Below are 17,849 nucleotides of genomic sequence, written 5' to 3'. Positions count from 1 at the left end.
AAACAGTGTCATCTTCTAATTTAAGCATGAATTTCAAAACGTTTCACTATTTTATAATCATAAAATAAACGAAATTTTGTATACTGCACCACTTGATAATTTAAAAAACTGAGCCAATTGACAATATATAAAAGACAGTAATATAAGTATGAATTTCGATCGTTCTAATTTTAACATGAATTTCAAAACGTTTCACTATTACAATTATAAAATTAAAAAAAATTTGTGCAACAATTACCAAAAATGAATAAAATATACGACAAATAAATTTACACAATATTGTTACTATAAATAAATTCTACATATTATACCTAAGGGATGAGGGATGTAATCAATTGCTAATTAATTATCAATTCCAGACCAATTTTCAACCATTAAATTAGAAGATTGTGTGGTTAATATAATGCCAAGTGTAATATATTTTAAATTTAACTAATTATTAATTAAATAAAAAAGGTATTAATGTCAAATCCTAATATCTAGTAATTATAACTAACTACTTTCTCTCTCCTCAAAATTATCTCAAATCTTTAAATTTACGTAACTCTCTTAATTTAAATTATTTTTTTGCAAAAAATATATCAAATTAAAGATAATTTAATAAGGATTCCAACGAGATCTCAATTGCATATGTTCCGACGATGTTCGGGTGATGAAATTTGATAAATTATATTTCAATTTTCATACATGTTGATAAGCAACTTTTATCAACAAATGCAACAAAAAATCTCCATATATTGTAGGCAAAATCTCAATATTATGCATGTCCAATCTCAATAAAAATGTGTTATATTTTCTTGTCCTTGTATTGATATTCTAATGTCATATTGTTGATATTTGTAATACACAATGTTGATATAAAAAAACACCCACGAAAATAATCATATGATAACATAATGATGATATTACCATTTTATTGATATTTTGTCTACTATTTATTGAGATTTGTGAGCTTTAATCTCATCCACTTATTTTTAAATCCAATGATGGAGATTTAGTCTTGATTTTGAATTAGGGTGCTATAAGCATTAGAATAGGAACCTTCTTATACCTTGAATTAGGATGCTATAAGCATCAGAATAGGACCCTTATACCTGATATGGCATATTTTATCTGAACGGAGACGATCCATTATTCTTTTTGATTTGTTAAAACAAAAATTTATTATTATATCTTAAAATTAAAAAGTACTGTTTATCCTTTTATTTTTTCTTCAACTTTATTCTCTTTTTAATACTTTTCTCCAAATTTGCTTATTAAATTGCATGCACATACAGTCGCAGGGAGAGAGCTTGCAGAAGAAAAGCTTCTCTCACACACGCCAACAAGAAATTGCGCACACACATAGGATGATAGGAAGCTACAAAGCTACTAAACCAAAGTCCAAGCATGATCAATGCAGCGCCGCTGTCTGTGGTCCATCCATCATCATCTATCATCTCCGTCAACACTCAACAACAAGACCAAATTCACCTCCTTAAAATGGAGCCCTCTTCCCCACCAAATCGCTATATCCGATTCAATCGATCAAATCGGAGGTTTCAATGGATGACAAGCCCCCTTTCGAGTTTCTTTCAAGGAAGCCATACATGTCGCCTTTTTGGGCTGCCCACCTCAATCCAATTCCTTCCCACATCTTCTCCCTCGGCCATGTAAGTTCGATTTTGCTGCATTTGATTTTAATTAGTTGCCTCAATTGAATGTGTAATTGATTTCATAGTTCCCCACTCCAATTCACCACTGGAACCTTCCTAATTTGCCCAAGGGCACCGAGGTTTATATCAAGGTAACCGTATTTCTTGAGTATTGATGATAATTGAGTCAATTATTGTGTTATTGTAGTTTGATTGTGTGTTGGAGTGATGAAATGTTATTCTGTGTTGAGGGATTTAACGGTTTTAAATGATTTGATCACTTTATGCTGTGGCTCTACCTTAGTAGAATGTGACTTTGTGAAGGAAAGGTTATAGTTGAGCTGCCACCCAATGAGGGGATAGCACTAGAGAAAGAATGGAGGCTTGTGAAGTCTAGATTTTGCTGGCTGAAGAGAGATATGTAGTGATTTTCGAACAATTTGATCAGTGTGGACCTTCTGAAAGAACTTCTAACTCGAGCGAGAGAAGAAATGAAGACATACTCTTATACTCACTAAAAGAAACATACTACTAGTTTAAAAAACCCGATCAACTTCACCGCTAAACCTTCACTGTTTGAAGGGGGCGGGAATGATAGTCGTTTACGCCTTTGGAGAATTGGATTTTGCTCTAGCATCTTGAGGGATGATAGCATGGAAATTGCAAGATCTTCTAAACTATTAGAATTAATTTTACTGTGCTTCAGCTGTCTTTCCCGGCTTCCGTTTCTGGTGGTTTGTTGGAATATCTACTTAATTTTTTATGGAACTCTTGACTTTGCTAGATTGGGGAGCATAGTTTCGATAGTTCACTTGCTGCTAAATTTATGAAAATGGGAGAAAACACATGTATTAGTTTCAAACTTAATCACTAAATTAATATGATTTGCATGTTATACAAGTAGTCGACCCTGCGACGGATGTGGTTTGCGATTCTTGTTATCCTAGTTGATTGTTTTTTTTAAAACTTCTAGTATTCCAGATTGGATTATTTAATAATCTGTTTTCTGATGTTTGCAAATTGCTGTTCTTTTATAGCGCGATGATCTTTCAGGAATGCAGTTGAGTGGTAACAAAGTCAGGAAACTCGAATTCTTGCTGGCTGAGGCGGTGGCGCAGGGTGCTGATTGCATTATTACTATTGGAGGGATACAGAGCAATCACTGCCGAGCCACTGCCGTGGCTGCCAAGTATTTGAATCTCGACTGTTATCTTATACTGTTCACTTCTGAGGTATTGATCACACGTTCACACTTTTTCAGCTACTGAGAGCAATGTGTGTCTTCAACGTTGATTCTCTTCCCCGTTACTTTTTGTGCAGAAGCTTGTTGACAAAGATCCTGGATTGACTGGGAATCTCTTAGTCGAACGTTTGGTTGGAGCACATGTAGATCTTATTTCGAAGGAAGAGTATGCTAGCATTGGGGGTGTAGTATGTCTATCACATTCTTCATTGTTTGTTTTGTTTTCTTGACATAAGGATTTTCTTCAAGTCTTACGTTTCTTTCTTTCGTTGCTGCCATCAGGCTCTCACCAACATACTGAAAGAAAAGCTGTTGAGCGAAGGCAGAAAGCCTTATGTAATTCCCGCGGGTGGTTCAAATTCCTTGGGAACTTGGTAAAATATTGCAGGAAGCAAACTCTTTTATTTTTACCTTTACTTGATTTCCCTATTGTTTCTTTTCATTTATATTGGTCTAGAGCAACGACGTACGAGAATTTGTGATAGTGATAATGTTGCAAGCAATTAACATAACAGTTTCCTTTGCAGGGGCTATGTCGAAGCAGTTAGAGAGATCCAACAACAGCTTGGAAAAGGGAGCGGTGGAATAACATTTGATGACATAGTCGTAGCATGTGGAAGGTCTAAACCCGAGTTATGACATCTCTAGTTGTTTTCTAATCGTATGAAAGTAACTACTGAGACCTGCACATGTGTCATTGATTTACAGTGGAGGCACGATTGCTGGCTTAGCACTCGGGACATGGCTGAGTGGCTCGGCCACTAAAGTACGTAATCTTGTTCACCCTAAATTTAAAAGGTGGAGTTTTGACTGAAATTTGAAATGCTTACTTGATTGATGAAAACTTTGGAGTTGTGACCGAAAATTTGGTGTTGTGTTGTGATGTCCTATTCTCTTTTATTTTTGAAAATGACCATCTATTATAGAATACGTAAAATGCAGGTACATGCCTATTGTGTAAGCGATGATCCCGACTACTTCTATGACCATGTTGAAGGCCTAACCAAAGGACTTCAAGCTGTTGTTAGCTCACGTGACATTGTCAACATACAAAATGTGACTTCTTCCTCAACACTTGGATTGCCATTTTTGTTCAAAACTCTAATTTCTGCTAGTACTTAATTGAACTTTCCACAGGCTAAAGGACTTGGCTATGCCATTAATACTGCAGAAGAGCTAACTTTCATGAAAGAAATTGCCAAAGCCACCGGTGTTGTTCTCGACTCTGTCTACAGGTACGACCATGTTTGTCACCTGTCTCCTCCTTTTCGATCATATGACAAAACGGATGTATCGTATAAAATACTGTAAATACACACACTCCTAGACCAAGAATTCATTCAGCAGAGTGATAAATCTTCGAATGGTTGAAAATGGTTCATATTCTTTAGGACTCATTTGAACCACTCCTTTTGATTAAATTCCTCGAGAGACGTAAACTTCCCGCTAATATTCCCCGGTAACATCATGTGTCTTGTGATATATGCAGCGGAAAAGCTGCATACGGGATGATGAGAGACATGGCCGAGAATCCCAGGAAGTGGGAAGGAAGAAAGGTCCTCTTCGTACACACCGGAGGTCTCTTGGGACTATACGAGAAGACCGAGCAGATAGTGCCACTGGTAGGAAACTGGCGTAGGATGGACATCTGGCGTCCATCCCTCACCAAGTAGGCACCGGTAAGGTGTCTAGATAGTACTTCTTTAGGCCTATGTGAACATGTAAACTTCAACTCAAGAATAGGTGGAGTCATGATTCTTAGTTCTTACCTCTTCTGCTGTAGTAATTTGTCTGATTGCATCTGTTCCAGTGATAAACAATAAACTTTGACGATCTCGTGATGCCTAATTGTAATAGTAATGGAAAAAATTTATAATGCACACTTTTTTTTTTGAAAAGGCATCATATTTACAAATTTAAATCATCGATGATTTAATCCACCTTTCAAATTGAGAGAAATTAACGATTTTTAGTATATTTAGTACAAAGACAATATAATTAGGAATATGCAATTATAGACTATTGTTATGCTACTAATTTGGAAAAAGTTAATCACCATTACCAGAATAGTCCGATTATTAGATGATAAGAAATGAATTCCTCATCACAATTAGTTGACAAGAAGAAAATATAAGAAATTAAGTATCTCATATATATTCTTCTTCTTGGGGAGGAAAATACTTTTTATATATGTAAATACGAATGAGTCTTAACGATCTCTTTTTTACATTAAAAATTAGCTGATAATGATGTAAATATCAATTTGGGCCGGGTCATTTACAAACCGGATCAAAAGCCCAACAACTGAGCGGGCCGGGCCACAACTCCACTTCCCGCCATTACAGCCATAAACGGTAAACATAATCTCCTTCATTTTTCCTCTGCCGCGAAAACCTCTCTCTCTCTCACACACACACTCACAATTCATATCTGCATCACAGAGAGCCGAAGCACCGGCGCAGGAGAGCCAACAACGAGCTCTAAGATGAGAAATAAAGTGAAGAAGAAGGTTAAGTATGAGGGGCTACAAACTCAAAATCGAAGCCCTAACGGAAATCCTTGGATTCATCAGCCAATTTCCCGAAACCGAAGACGAAGCGCTCGATCTCCTCCTAGACGAGCTGCATCACGTCACCTGTAATGGCCGGCTGAATTTCTATCTCGAGCATTTCCTTTTTGGTGTTGATTTTTGGTTATAAGCGTCGAGATTTGATTTAATTGAATGTGTTGTTTCTTCTGTTACAGTGAAATCCTCGATACTTGATAAGGAGCCGGTGCAGAGAGTGGTGTCTCTTTTGCTCGAAGCTGAGGCTGCGCTTGAGGAGTGTACGACGACTAGCGGGCATGGATCGGCTGCGTCTGCTTTGAGAATAATTGATGGCGTTTGATCTCCCCTTTCGATACGATGCGATTAAGAATTTGTTTCACAAGTATGTTACTATGTGTTTTGATCAACCTATTTTTATTGCATTAGTTTTAATTTTGAATTTCTAATGTATTTTGCCGACGGAGTGAATTAAAATCATCTTTAATGTTCAAATTTAATGCGTAATTTATGGTCGAGTGCTGCTTTTGTGTTAAATTTGCACAGATTACGTAGAAGCTTAGTAATATGGGAGAGATGTATACTGGTGATATTTGGTTCATGAAGTTTCTTGTAAAGTGTTAACTGTTTCATGCTAAAGATAGAACTGGTCGACTTTCAAATGAAGGAGTTTGTGTAAATGTGTGAACATATTTTAATCGTAAATTTATTACTTGTGTAGGTTCTCAGGGAAGCTCCCTATATATGGTGATGCTTCTGCAAAGGTCATGTTGTACAGAGATAGGTTTCTCTTGTTGTCTCAAAGGCTCTCCCGTGATCCTCATTTTGTTAGACCTGTATTTGATAGCGATATGTCTGATTACAGCAGCTGCCAGGTAACCCTTTTGTTACACAGCCCTTCGTGAAACATAATTTCAGAATCTGGGATGATTTTTCTGTAATTCTGTTGACACTTATTATTCATTTCAGATATCTCCAATTCAATCTCTGGTTGGTCAGACTGGAAAGAGATGGGTCATGTGACTTATATCTCAGTTGGAGGATGGCCATTTCTACTTGGAAGGCTTAACTACCGCTGTGGATGTTGATATGTCTAACGCAATATCCTTTTATATGGTCCTCTCAGTGCCTTTTGCTAATATGTTCGCGAATAGCCTAATTCTGAAACCATCTCAGTGTAGTCAATGTTAATGAGAAAATACTGTTCACTAAAGTGTTGCCGTTTAGAAGTCTTATCATGACATGTGATATGATTGGGTTGTCTCTTAAACATTACAAAGCTCTATATGCAGTTTCTTTAACATGAAATTACAGAATCACTACAGGTTTTTTCGTTGAGAACACGATTGTCTTAGCAGAAGGCAAGATGCTCTTGGATGGTATCTTTCAGGTTCGTGTTCATAATATTTGATGGTGCGAAGACCTTTGATTGAACAAGTAATGCTTATTATGGAATGCATCAACTGTGCTTTCTAAGCTGATCCTTGGACTGCCAATATATGCATCAGCAACCCTTATATATCACTTTTAGTTTGAACAAGTGAACAGTTTGGCGTAAATGACTTGCAGGTGAAAACCTTTGGATTTCCTCCATTAGAGGACCGAGAAAAGTTGCTTGCAATGCTAGCAGGAATTGATTTTTTTGGTGGTGGATCACTTGCAAAAGAGGAAACGGTATTGAAAATCACCGCTGACAGTGACAAATTAGATACTTCCCCAGTTTAGAAAATATTAATTGGTTGTGTTTCCCTGACATTTGCCTCAGGTTAGACTTGCCGAAGTTTAAAGAGGGGCAGTTAATGATATGTTTGTGACACTCTCTGATATTTGGGTAGACCATGAGGAGGCAATCATCCTTCTAACCTCATCTTCCTTGCTAAGTGATAAGTTAAATCCAATTTTGTTTTAACTTGTCAATGTGATTTACTAATTGCTCATCTTCCATACTTAGAGAAGACTATGGAAAAACTTGAGATCATTCTCAGTGGTTATGTGAATGAGAATGTGGTTCCATCTCTGTTCGTTTTCATGGGAAACTTCTCCTCTCATCCATGTAACCTGTCTTTTAATTCTTACTCGAGCATCAGGTGAGAACACCTGTATTGTATTTATTCTCGTTATCAATCATGGTTAACAGAAGCAGTGTGATAGTGGACAAGATTTTCCCTGCAGATCAAACTTTGGGAGGCTAGGAAAAATGATTGCAGACCATCAACGTTTAAAAGAACATAGCAGATTTCTTTTCATTCCTGATATAGGTAATACTATAACTTTTCAAATTCGCCAGATGCATATGTAACATGCATAAATGATAAAATACTGTTGTTTTTTAGGACCTTCAAATGCTCTGCCCAGATGCTCATTGCCATAATACATAATCGAGGAGTTTCAAAATCACATTCCAAATGCTGTATTTATGAGTAATCCTTGCAGGTATTTCTTAATACTTGCTGAAACTGTTTCCTGCTTGACTATGCTTGAATACATTCTATCTGAACTCTGGTAGCTGTTTTTCCTATGATCACCGCATTTACACATTTTAGTAAGGTTGAGCTGCTTGCATTATGACTTCTATTAATGGCTGTAGTTTCATATCTCTTTGATCACTGGTGTTAATTTTTTGCTGGGAACTGAGAAAAATTTCTCTTCCTTTTGGTTGAAAGCAGAATCAAATTTTACACACTAGAAATTGTATTTCTATGTGAAGATATTCTTTACAAAATGTGCAGATCATGTTTGATGCCTCCATTAACTGAAGAAACAAGTGACCCATTTGAGCACGTGAGTCTAGTATTCTACACAAGTACACAACATTTCCTGTGTTTGTCGATAAGAATCACCTTTAAAGCAACTTGGACACAATTCTTTTCTGCAGCTTGTTGCTACCATAGTGCATCAAAGCCATCTTTGCCCTCTGCCCTTGAGCATACAGCCCATCAGTTGGACCTTTGATCACAGTCTTCATTTGTATCCAACTCCACAAACAGTAATCTCCTTCTTTATTTATTAACTTCTGAGGTCAAGTTCATATAAATTGGTACAAAGCTTTCAATTTTTCAATTAATGCATATTGTCTTGGGGGACAGAAGTGAGCAGAAGGATTCAAGTACACTGGAATTACATGCTTTAACCCTGGTTCATTCTCAAATGACTTAACTTTCGTGGCATATCGACCTTGCTCTCAGGTTGAACTATCAGCTGTGTACGTATGTATTCCAGAGTCAAATGCACAAATTGTTCTGAGAACTTAATGTTCCTATTTAACTGGGACATGGCTCTTTGGAAATTTAATTATCACATTTGTAAGGGTTGAGTGTATGTATATGCAGCTACAAAATCAGTCTTTTCCTTAAAACTTGCTGCAGATATGGTATTGTCATTATAAGTTAGCAACCTCATTTATATGATTTTCTGTAACTTTTAGTATATGATTCAATATGAATGGTTTTTACCCAACTTTGAATAACCTCATAACTATTAGCTAGTGATTTTCAAATATCTGATTGCCAGAGTTCTGAAACCAGATTTATAGGTAATGTATTGGGGGTGGACTTCTTCCTATAACTTCCAATATAGTATCATGGTAGATTACTGAATTTTTTTCATAGTATCATATTAGATAGATGATGTTGAACCTTGGCACCGGTTTTGTACATTAAAAAAGGCCCTTATGCTTATGGCACGAGATTACTGGATTTATCTCTAAATATGTTCAAATTTTTAACTTCTGTCTCTTATAAGCTAATTTTTGGAATAGATATTACTAGTAATACTAAAGAAAATTTTAATCTCACACTCTCAGTTTGTCTACTGAAAATTCACTTTCATACTCTATTATCTTACTTATACATTTGAATACAAATATCCCATGTGGGTTACATTAACATAAGACAAGAGTCTTGCTTATGGCACCAGAGCTGAAAAGGATTAGAATCGGCATCATACGGAGATGATTGTGCTATATGATAAAAAAAAACACTTGCATAGTAGTCAGTGCAGTGTACACTCTAAAGCTGACATAACTGAATAAATTATGCTACAAATATTGTAATATTTTCACAAGAACTTCAGATTCAGATCCCCCACTGGACTAAGTTTATTCCTATATTTTCTGAATTTGAAGGAACCAACAAGTGACTCTATGTCATTAATATCAACAATGAGGATAATACTGCCACATTTTTGAACATGAACATCCAAAAGTTTGATATAAAGTATGACTGCATAGTGTCTGGTTGGTAGTTGAATTTTTCTGATTTAAACAGAACCAAGATCCAAAAGGGGTTCAAAGTTGAGAATTTTGAATTTTTCTATGATGCTTATATGGGGAAGGCCACATAAGGTGTGTACTTGAAATCGAAAAGATGAAAGTGGATTGCTGCATGTTGATATTTCAACTAATTAGTTGCATTTTTTCAAGCTATTTGTACTACAGAATACTTTTATTTACCTCGTGCTCTTGAAAAGTATATATAAGTGGAGTAGTCGCATCATTTCGTATATGTTCTGCTTGTGCCATCATTTGATTATTGACTGTGATGAAAGCTGAGATCAGGATTTGCTGAGCACTGGACTTTCTGGTATGTTGGTGGAATCGTACGTGTCATGAATCGTGCCGCTTCAAACCCTGGTATGGAGCCTTTTGATTGGAAAACAGACCTTTCTTTCTGTTAGTGGCCTTCTTTTCTTTGAGTGATATTGAAGATTCATGTGTTTCTACCTGTTTTTCCAATCTGCTAAAGTTGTTGTGGTGATCAATATAATAAAGTCATTTTATATGCGACAAACTGTATCAATCATCATGGAGTTATATGGTAGTAGAGATATTCAACACTTGAGCCGAAAGTTGTGGCTTTCTATGCATTCCTCCAACTCATTGTCGTATGTCTTATGTGTAGTATGTCAAAGACGTTTTGCACACGGCAATGTTTGTCTGAATAACAGTCGAATCAAAAACACATCATTTATGTCTGCGGTCTTGCTTTTCCATTTGACACTTCTCACCTGCAGTTCAGTTCTCAGTGATTTATACATACCCTTATTAATTAAAAGTTGCTAGTCAATAAAGAACAGTTTAAAATGCATTAGAGTTTTTCTTTGGTATAATTACTAGAAAAAGAGTAGTTAGGGATTCAGAGAAAATATCATGTTCTCAACCAAATTCAGAAACATTTGAATTGTGTTCGAGTACTAGTGCAAAGGTATTATATTCCATCAAGGCTAGATTATTAATGGAAAGTATCAATATGTCAACAAGGACATCTTACATCCTTGTCTTCACCTACTATCAATTAGTTCCAAAAAGTAAGTTGCACTCAAAAGACACCTCCAGATTACATCTTAATTAATTAGTTCACTGATTTGTAAGTATGTTTAGACTATAATTAAGGTGATATTATTACCAGAACAAGCTTGACCGAAATAGGGAACTTATAATCTGCTGTTAGTAACTGCAGTAATATGCCATTGGACAGGTAGCTGAGCTCCTCAACTGTTAATTAGGAAAACCTAGATTTTGAGTTCTCGTTGGAACATTCGTATGTTAGCTTTCATGTGGTGCTGCAGTTGGGAAGTTCTGATAACTTCTTTACTCAGGAACCACTTATTGCCAACTTTGGGCACTAATGAGTCAAATCAGGTGAGATTTAGAGGTTAAGTCTAGCAAAGAAGCAGACAGTATTCCATCCAGGATGTAGACTAATACGAAACCTTATATGATTCGAACTGAAGTGTTTTACATGGATAAGAGTTTTGGTTTGATTCATTGTCAATTTGGCTGAACCTCTAGACTTTGAAAATCTGGATCATTTAGGAAGTTAATTTTTGAGAGGTGGATTGTTTGTGTGACTATTATTTACTGCTTGGCATTATAATAATTTACTTATCTGCTGAAATGTAGTAGGTAAAGCTGGTAAACTATCTACTGAGTCTTTCACTTAAGAAATGGTTTCAATTTAGTCATACCAATAATCTGTGTGGAATGAATGTTTTAGTTATTCAAGTGATTGCTGAAAATTTTGTAGCATTTCTTGCATAAATTCATAAGGAATTTATTATATTGCTTGACTTTTAGGTATTTCTCCAAATTAAACCATATTGCATGATGTCATCAATGTGTAAATTTATATGTAGATTGCATATACATTATATATTGTGTGAATATTAATGATCTAAGATGCTCTCCTTGAAACTTGTATGATGAGGCTTGTGATAAATTTCTTTTGATAGTATTGTGAATAGGTAAAGACATTTTCTTAGACATAATGTGTTTCTCATCAATTGGTGAATATACACATAATAAATGTTATCTTAGGTATCTTAGTTTATGCAAGTGCTATTTTTTCAGTTCATAAATTTATTTTAATGTCATTAAATTTACAAATTATTTATAAATCAAAGCGGATTTGTTTATTTTTTTAATAGTTTCAATTAAATAGATAAAATAACAACTGAGATTTTAATTTTATGTAGTTTGTAAAATTAATAAGGTTAATAACAATGTTGAAGGTATTAAAATTTTGTAGGTATTAAAATTAATTATACATATAAAATTAGTTAAACAAGGATAGTGTTCATAAATGAATTGTGTTCACATGATGTATGTGTATGTATATATATTCAAAGTCAGCCCATTTTTAGATGATATATAAATAATAGAAATAGTGAGATCTGATTGTACAAATGGTGGGCTCGTGATCCGTTTACAGTTGAATACTTTAACAAGAAAAATCCATTAATTTCTTAATTAAGGATAAATCAAATAAGAATAAAATATGATAATAGGGGGAAGAAGAAAGGTAGGCCAACAGTCAAAAACAAGTCTTACTTTCCCACAGGAAAACGTTTCTATTTCGGCAGTTTTAGGATGTTGAGAACTAAGTTTAGTTTCCCTTACAGTTATGTATTGGTATGACAATTCAACTACAGAGGAAAATTAGTTATCACACACCCACACACTCATTAAAAAATAATCTTTATATCTATAATTTAATCTTTTTAATTAAATGACATTTGCTACACATTCAACTAGGTATAAATATAATAGTCATTTAAATCATGAAATTTAGTCAAATTCAGAAAAATTTCACAGGGTTTGAAATATTAAATCATGAATTTTGTTTCGTACGTAAAAGGTGATTCTCAAAACGATGTTGTTTGATTAGATTAAGAAAATAGAAAAGGAAAAAAATACTTTCATTTAAATTAATAAAAACATTGTTAATTAGAAAACTTAAGTTTGACAAAAAGTTTGGGACATAAAATGCTACCTATCAACCCTAAATAATTATCAACTTGTCTTTTTGTAGTAAGGAAAGCAAGCCCTAATTGTTTATTGCATTGTAAGTTTTTTTTATAGGTGCAATGTGTATGTAGCTTAAGTGAAAATATAGAAAATAAATAACAAGTTTACCTTAGTTTGAAAGTTAATTTGAACTAAAGGTTTGATTCCAATATACTACTACTGCCCTAACATTGTTATCTATGATGTGGAGATATCAACTGAATAGTATGTTAACCATATGTATGATTAATTGGAGGCTCTGAAAAATACAAATATTAAAAGTAGTTCTTTTGCAATTATATATAAGTATCATACAAAACACAAAATGGTTGTTAGATAATTAATGTTGTATATTTATTTTGTATAGATGTTCTTTCTATATGTAGGATTGTAAATTGTGTCTAATTCAATCAGTTAGGGTGGACGAGATTTCATTGGACGAACTTGTTGATTATTGTTATTTTGTTGGGAATTTGGTTTGGCATATGTGCATTACTTTATAACTAATTTCTAAAATTATTAAGTAGTTATTAGTCAATTTGTTAAATTTAAAACGTAAAATGAAAGAAAACATGCGACAATTTCCTTATCCTCCGATATCATATGCCCAATGATTAAATCCAAAAGGTAGTAACGAAATTTGGCCAAAGTTAAAATAAGAAAGGAACATATATATGTATGAAATTAATGTGGGGACTCATCTCATCAAAATATATTTATCTGATATTTTATTTATATATGCAAACCCTATATATACATATTTTTAAACACTACGAGACACACTAGCTACTATTAAGCTATATAATGGATAAATCATTCATGTTGATATAAATTAGGTATATGAAAGCATGTCCAATTCAATAGTTGGGTATTGAAATGAAGATCAGACAAACATCAATTAATTTGAATTTTATTAAATCATTTTACACATAACAAACGTGTGGCTACATATATAAACATAATTAAAATTAATTAATATACAATATATATTTCAAGGGATGTAACACATACTGCCCTTAAAAATAACTGAATGGACTGGTGACCTGAATATTGATTACTTAATAGAAGTTTATCTATTATTGAAGCAATTATAATATAAATATGCATAATTGAAATTTCAAATTACCAATAAACAGATTAAATATAAATTGGAAATATTACGATGCATGAACGCAATAAGAAGAGTGTTTAATTAATTGCATGTTATATATTAGTAGTTCAATTACATAATTAAATTAACTAAATTTATTTCGTTTAATTAAATGCATGTTATACATTAGAAGTTACAAACAAATTCATCACGAGATTACAATTGCAGAACCAATTAATTTGGGCAAACTTTTAGTTAGGTTTAGGAAAGCTGGTCAAGACCTAAAACCTTATACATACGTCTTCACTAATTAAGCTCTAACAACAATACCAAACATTTCATTGCTAGTCAATATTGATATCATCAAATTAAATTCATTAACACAAACTTCCACTCCCTTATTTAGGTACAAGCGTGCCTTTTTTCGTATAGGTTTGAAATCTATGATCAAATAAAATTTGACAAGTGTGTAACATCTTATAGTGTTTATTTCTTAAATAATATGTATATAATATATTATACTTGAATAGTGTTGCATGCACAGTTAGAAGGGAAAGACAAACTGCTTTGGTGGGTACATGTAGGTTAGAATTTTTAGAAAAGATGGATGTTGAAAGGAGAGCGACATTTACCCCACCAAGCAACCCCATTCCCTTCCTTTCTCTCTCATCAGATAGTACATATTTAGAGAGAGAATACACCCATATATTTATACGAGTATTTATTTATTGTGCAAAGGGGCTTAAAAAATCATGAAATTTGGTGAAATTCTGGTTTGTCCTGTAACTTTCTAAATAAGTTGGAAAACTATGAAGTTTGGATTTATTTGCAATCATCAATCGCAAAAGAACATAGTGATCACCTACATGTAATATATTGCTAGTGGTTTTCAATCTAACGACATTGTTTTCTTTAGATTTACACTATTGTTTAACTCGGCAACATAGACGTCCATATCAAATGCAATTTCACAAAAAGAAAAAAAAAAACCATCATGGGATAAATGCGAACAAATCCAAACTACATGTAATATATTTTTAGTGGTTTTCACCTAACGACACTATTTTCTATAAAAATAAACTAAGTGCATCGTTTAACTCATCGGTAGCGACGTCCACGTAAGTAGGATTTTTCAGCTGTCATATCAGATACAATTTCATAAAAAAATCGTCATAGGATAAACACGAACAAATTCAAACTGAATTTGAAAGTTGCGAGACAGACGAGAATTTGACCGATACATAATAAATATCGTATAGTAAATCATGATTCTCTCTCTCTCTCTCAAGAATATTGTTTGTGTAATTAAGTGGGTTTGTTAGCCTAGATGTTGCATCAACTGGTGGTGCTGGTCTGTCCAAATCCCTCCCACTCTCTAACGGAAAACACTTGTTTATCTAACCCCCTTTCCATTACTTCTCTATCTATATATTCTCTTTTCATTCCCATTTATCATCTTTCCTGTTCATCAATCATCATCATCTTTTCTCTCCACACAAACCCTACTTATATACATGTTCTTCATTTTCTTTCAAAACCCTCTTTTTTGAGTTTTGATTGTTGAGTTTGCAAAGGAAGGGGAAGAGAATATTCAGTTAGGGCTTCAAAAAGAGTTTTTCTTCCTCGTGCGTGTGTGTATATATCTGTTGTTTTTCGTCATCAAAGAGAGATGTGCAGTAGAGGCCATTGGAGGCCGGCAGAGGACGAGAAGCTGCGGGAATTAGTTGAAAGATATGGACCTCATAATTGGAACGCCATAGCTGAGAAGCTCCATGGTAGATCAGGTACATCTCTCTCTCTCTCTCATGCACAGTTCTAGCTAGGGTTTGATAATATTGATGAAAAAAAAATAAATTTTTTTTTTTCTAGTTATGTTATTCTCCCTAATTGAGCTTCCGTACAAAAAAATTACTTATAAGATTACTCTTAGTATGTAAATCTAATTACAGATTCAAACCTGTATACTCCATAAACGTAAATACAAATCAATACATTGGAGGGTTAGTAATCTAATCTATACTGATTTTTAATAATTTTATCAATTTTATCCCACCAATTTTAGTAATTGTATTAATTTTATCCTATATTTTTCAAATTAACATTTCTATTTACATCTTATCAATTAGTTTTAAAGTATTTTTTATAAAAATAAAATAAAATATTAATATTATCGTATACTACAATTTATTCCACCATTGGATCAAAATTCAGACATTAGAAATTGATTCGAGTTTTTAAAAGTGAGTTATATATGATAATAAAGTAGAAAATTTATCAGATATTATTGATATAGTTATTACATATTACAGATACTTTTATAAAATTAAAAGATTGTGATAAAATTGATAAAACAAATACCAGTCCAAGATAGATTCGATGATTAACCCGTACATGGATCTCCAAACTTCTAACTATGTTATGGTTCAATTAAAAATTCAAACTCACCCACATTTATATTTCTACACATATAATTGCATGGATTATGATCATGAGAATGTAAAAATATTGCATTTAACGTATATTTTACACATTTAACATAAACGTTTCTCACCTGCTTATTTGAAACAGTTCTTATTGAACATTTTTTCTCTAAAATTACATCCTAAATAACACCATACATGTTACATATATAGTCTTTAATACACCATGCAAATTAAATTCATAATTTTCATGTCGAGATATGTTACATAATCTTCAATATAGCATGCAAATTAAATTCTTAAATATTACTAACACAACATACACTAAATATTTTGGTGATACATCTATATCAGGGAAGAGTTGTAGGCTGAGATGGTTCAATCAATTGGATCCAAGAATCAACCGCAGCCCCTTCACGGAGGAGGAGGAGGAGCGCCTCCTCGCCTGCCACCGGATTCACGGAAACCGGTGGGCCATAATAGCCCGGGTTTTCCCAGGGCGCACTGATAACGCCGTGAAAAATCACTGGCATGTAATCATGGCTAGAAAATGCAGGGAGAGATCGAAAATCTACGAGAAGCGAGCTTTGAGAAGCGAGCGAGAATCGTTGTCTACATCAAAGATTGATAATGGCAACATTTTATCAATTTGCAGAGGCAAAAATTTGAGCTTTAGCCCTCTAATGGAGAATTTTCAAGAGAGATATAATATGCAGATTGTAGGGTGGAATCAACCTCAATTTTGTGACACACCAATTACTAGAATGAAGAGTGATGAAGGTAATTTATTTACTCAATTACAACATATTCTTAGACTTTTTTTTAAAGAAATATAAGTTGACCATTTTTAATTACTACATCATATATACTCATGCAAAATAGTTATTGTTGTTCAATTCGTCCCAAAATTAAGAAATTAGACACCCATTTCTAAAATTTATTCTAATATTCGTTGTAGGTACATTGAAATCTGTGTATGATGTAGTACATATATACAGTAATTAATAAATTCTTTGAACAATTTTTTCTATTTACATTTGCATAAGCATGAAATTGAATATGAATCTTCCATTTATTTTCTAACTTCATTAAATGGTATCCTTTACTAATTAATTAATTACAATTGCATGTGTTTTAATATCATAGTCACTAATTCATCCAGTTCTTGATCAAAGCAGAAAGAAGCAAAGGAGTGGAGTTCTACAACTTTCTCCAAATCAATACAGACTCAAATAGAAGTGAGGTTATAGACTATGCAAGGAAAGAGAAGCAAGACGACGACAATGACAAAGAAGAAGAAGAAGAAGAAGTTGATCAGAGAGAGGCTTCGTTCCAACAAAACGAAGCCTCTTCTTCTCCACCATTTATTGATTTCTTATCGGTGGGAAACTCTTCTTGATTCGTAGAGAGAAGCAGCTTAAGAACATGAACTTTCTATATAAGGGGTTTAATTAGGTGGATCATACTTTGCAAAAGTAGCTTAATTTCTATGATCCATATATCAAAATAGAATCTTTGGATGTATGTGTGCATTAACAAATTGAAGTGTTTTTAATGCATGTGAATGAAAAATTCAGTATGTAATTTGCATGATTTATTGTGTTAATGAGAAAGGCAAAGTATACACATGTAGTA

At 33.6% G+C, this 17,849-nt stretch overlaps 2 protein-coding genes and 1 pseudogene across 4 annotated transcripts; all 3 read left to right on the top strand.

Moving 5' to 3' along the window:
- The first annotated feature begins 1,293 nt into the window (after positions 1 to 1,293).
- LOC125215737 (D-cysteine desulfhydrase 1, mitochondrial) lies at positions 1,294 to 5,231 on the top strand. Of its 2 annotated transcripts, XM_089065617.1 has the most exons (11): positions 1,294 to 1,652; positions 1,721 to 1,786; positions 2,672 to 2,866; positions 2,955 to 3,065; positions 3,160 to 3,251; positions 3,405 to 3,497; positions 3,586 to 3,643; positions 3,820 to 3,933; positions 4,015 to 4,112; positions 4,367 to 4,556; positions 5,118 to 5,231. In XM_089065617.1, the coding sequence occupies exons 1-10, from the start codon at positions 1,545 to 1,547 to the stop codon at positions 4,548 to 4,550; spliced, it is 1,119 nt and encodes a 372-aa protein (XP_088921743.1). In that variant the 5' UTR covers positions 1,294 to 1,544; the 3' UTR covers positions 4,551 to 4,556; positions 5,118 to 5,231. The 2 variants fall into 2 exon arrangements, with proteins under 2 accessions (XP_088921743.1, XP_047973263.1); XM_048117306.2 differs by lacking the exon at positions 5,118 to 5,231 and having other exon boundaries at positions 1,295 to 1,652; positions 4,367 to 4,775.
- Positions 5,232 to 5,246: 15 nt separating this feature from the next.
- Positions 5,247 to 8,878, top strand: LOC125215821 (DNA polymerase epsilon subunit B-like; annotated as a pseudogene). Its single transcript, XR_016135779.1, has 12 exons — positions 5,247 to 5,514; positions 5,623 to 5,807; positions 6,144 to 6,297; positions 6,392 to 6,524; positions 6,736 to 6,812; positions 6,992 to 7,096; positions 7,188 to 7,509; positions 7,595 to 7,680; positions 7,756 to 7,855; positions 8,152 to 8,203; positions 8,298 to 8,408; positions 8,509 to 8,878. The product of XR_016135779.1 is annotated as a DNA polymerase epsilon subunit B-like (transcript).
- A 6,287-nt stretch (positions 8,879 to 15,165) lies between these two features.
- On the top strand, positions 15,166 to 17,849 carry LOC125202301 (transcription factor MYB52-like). The gene is made up of 3 exons (XM_048100680.2): positions 15,166 to 15,578; positions 16,569 to 16,994; positions 17,393 to 17,849. The coding sequence occupies exons 1-3, from the start codon at positions 15,464 to 15,466 to the stop codon at positions 17,611 to 17,613; spliced, it is 762 nt and encodes a 253-aa protein (XP_047956637.2). The 5' UTR covers positions 15,166 to 15,463; the 3' UTR covers positions 17,614 to 17,849.

Source organism: Salvia hispanica, chromosome 2, assembly GCF_029641045.1.
Source record: "Salvia hispanica isolate PSC_SH4W2 chromosome 2, Shi_PSC_v1, whole genome shotgun sequence".
NCBI lineage: Eukaryota > Viridiplantae > Streptophyta > Magnoliopsida > Lamiales > Lamiaceae > Salvia > Salvia hispanica.
This window is presented reverse-complemented; position numbering and strand designations above follow the sequence as displayed.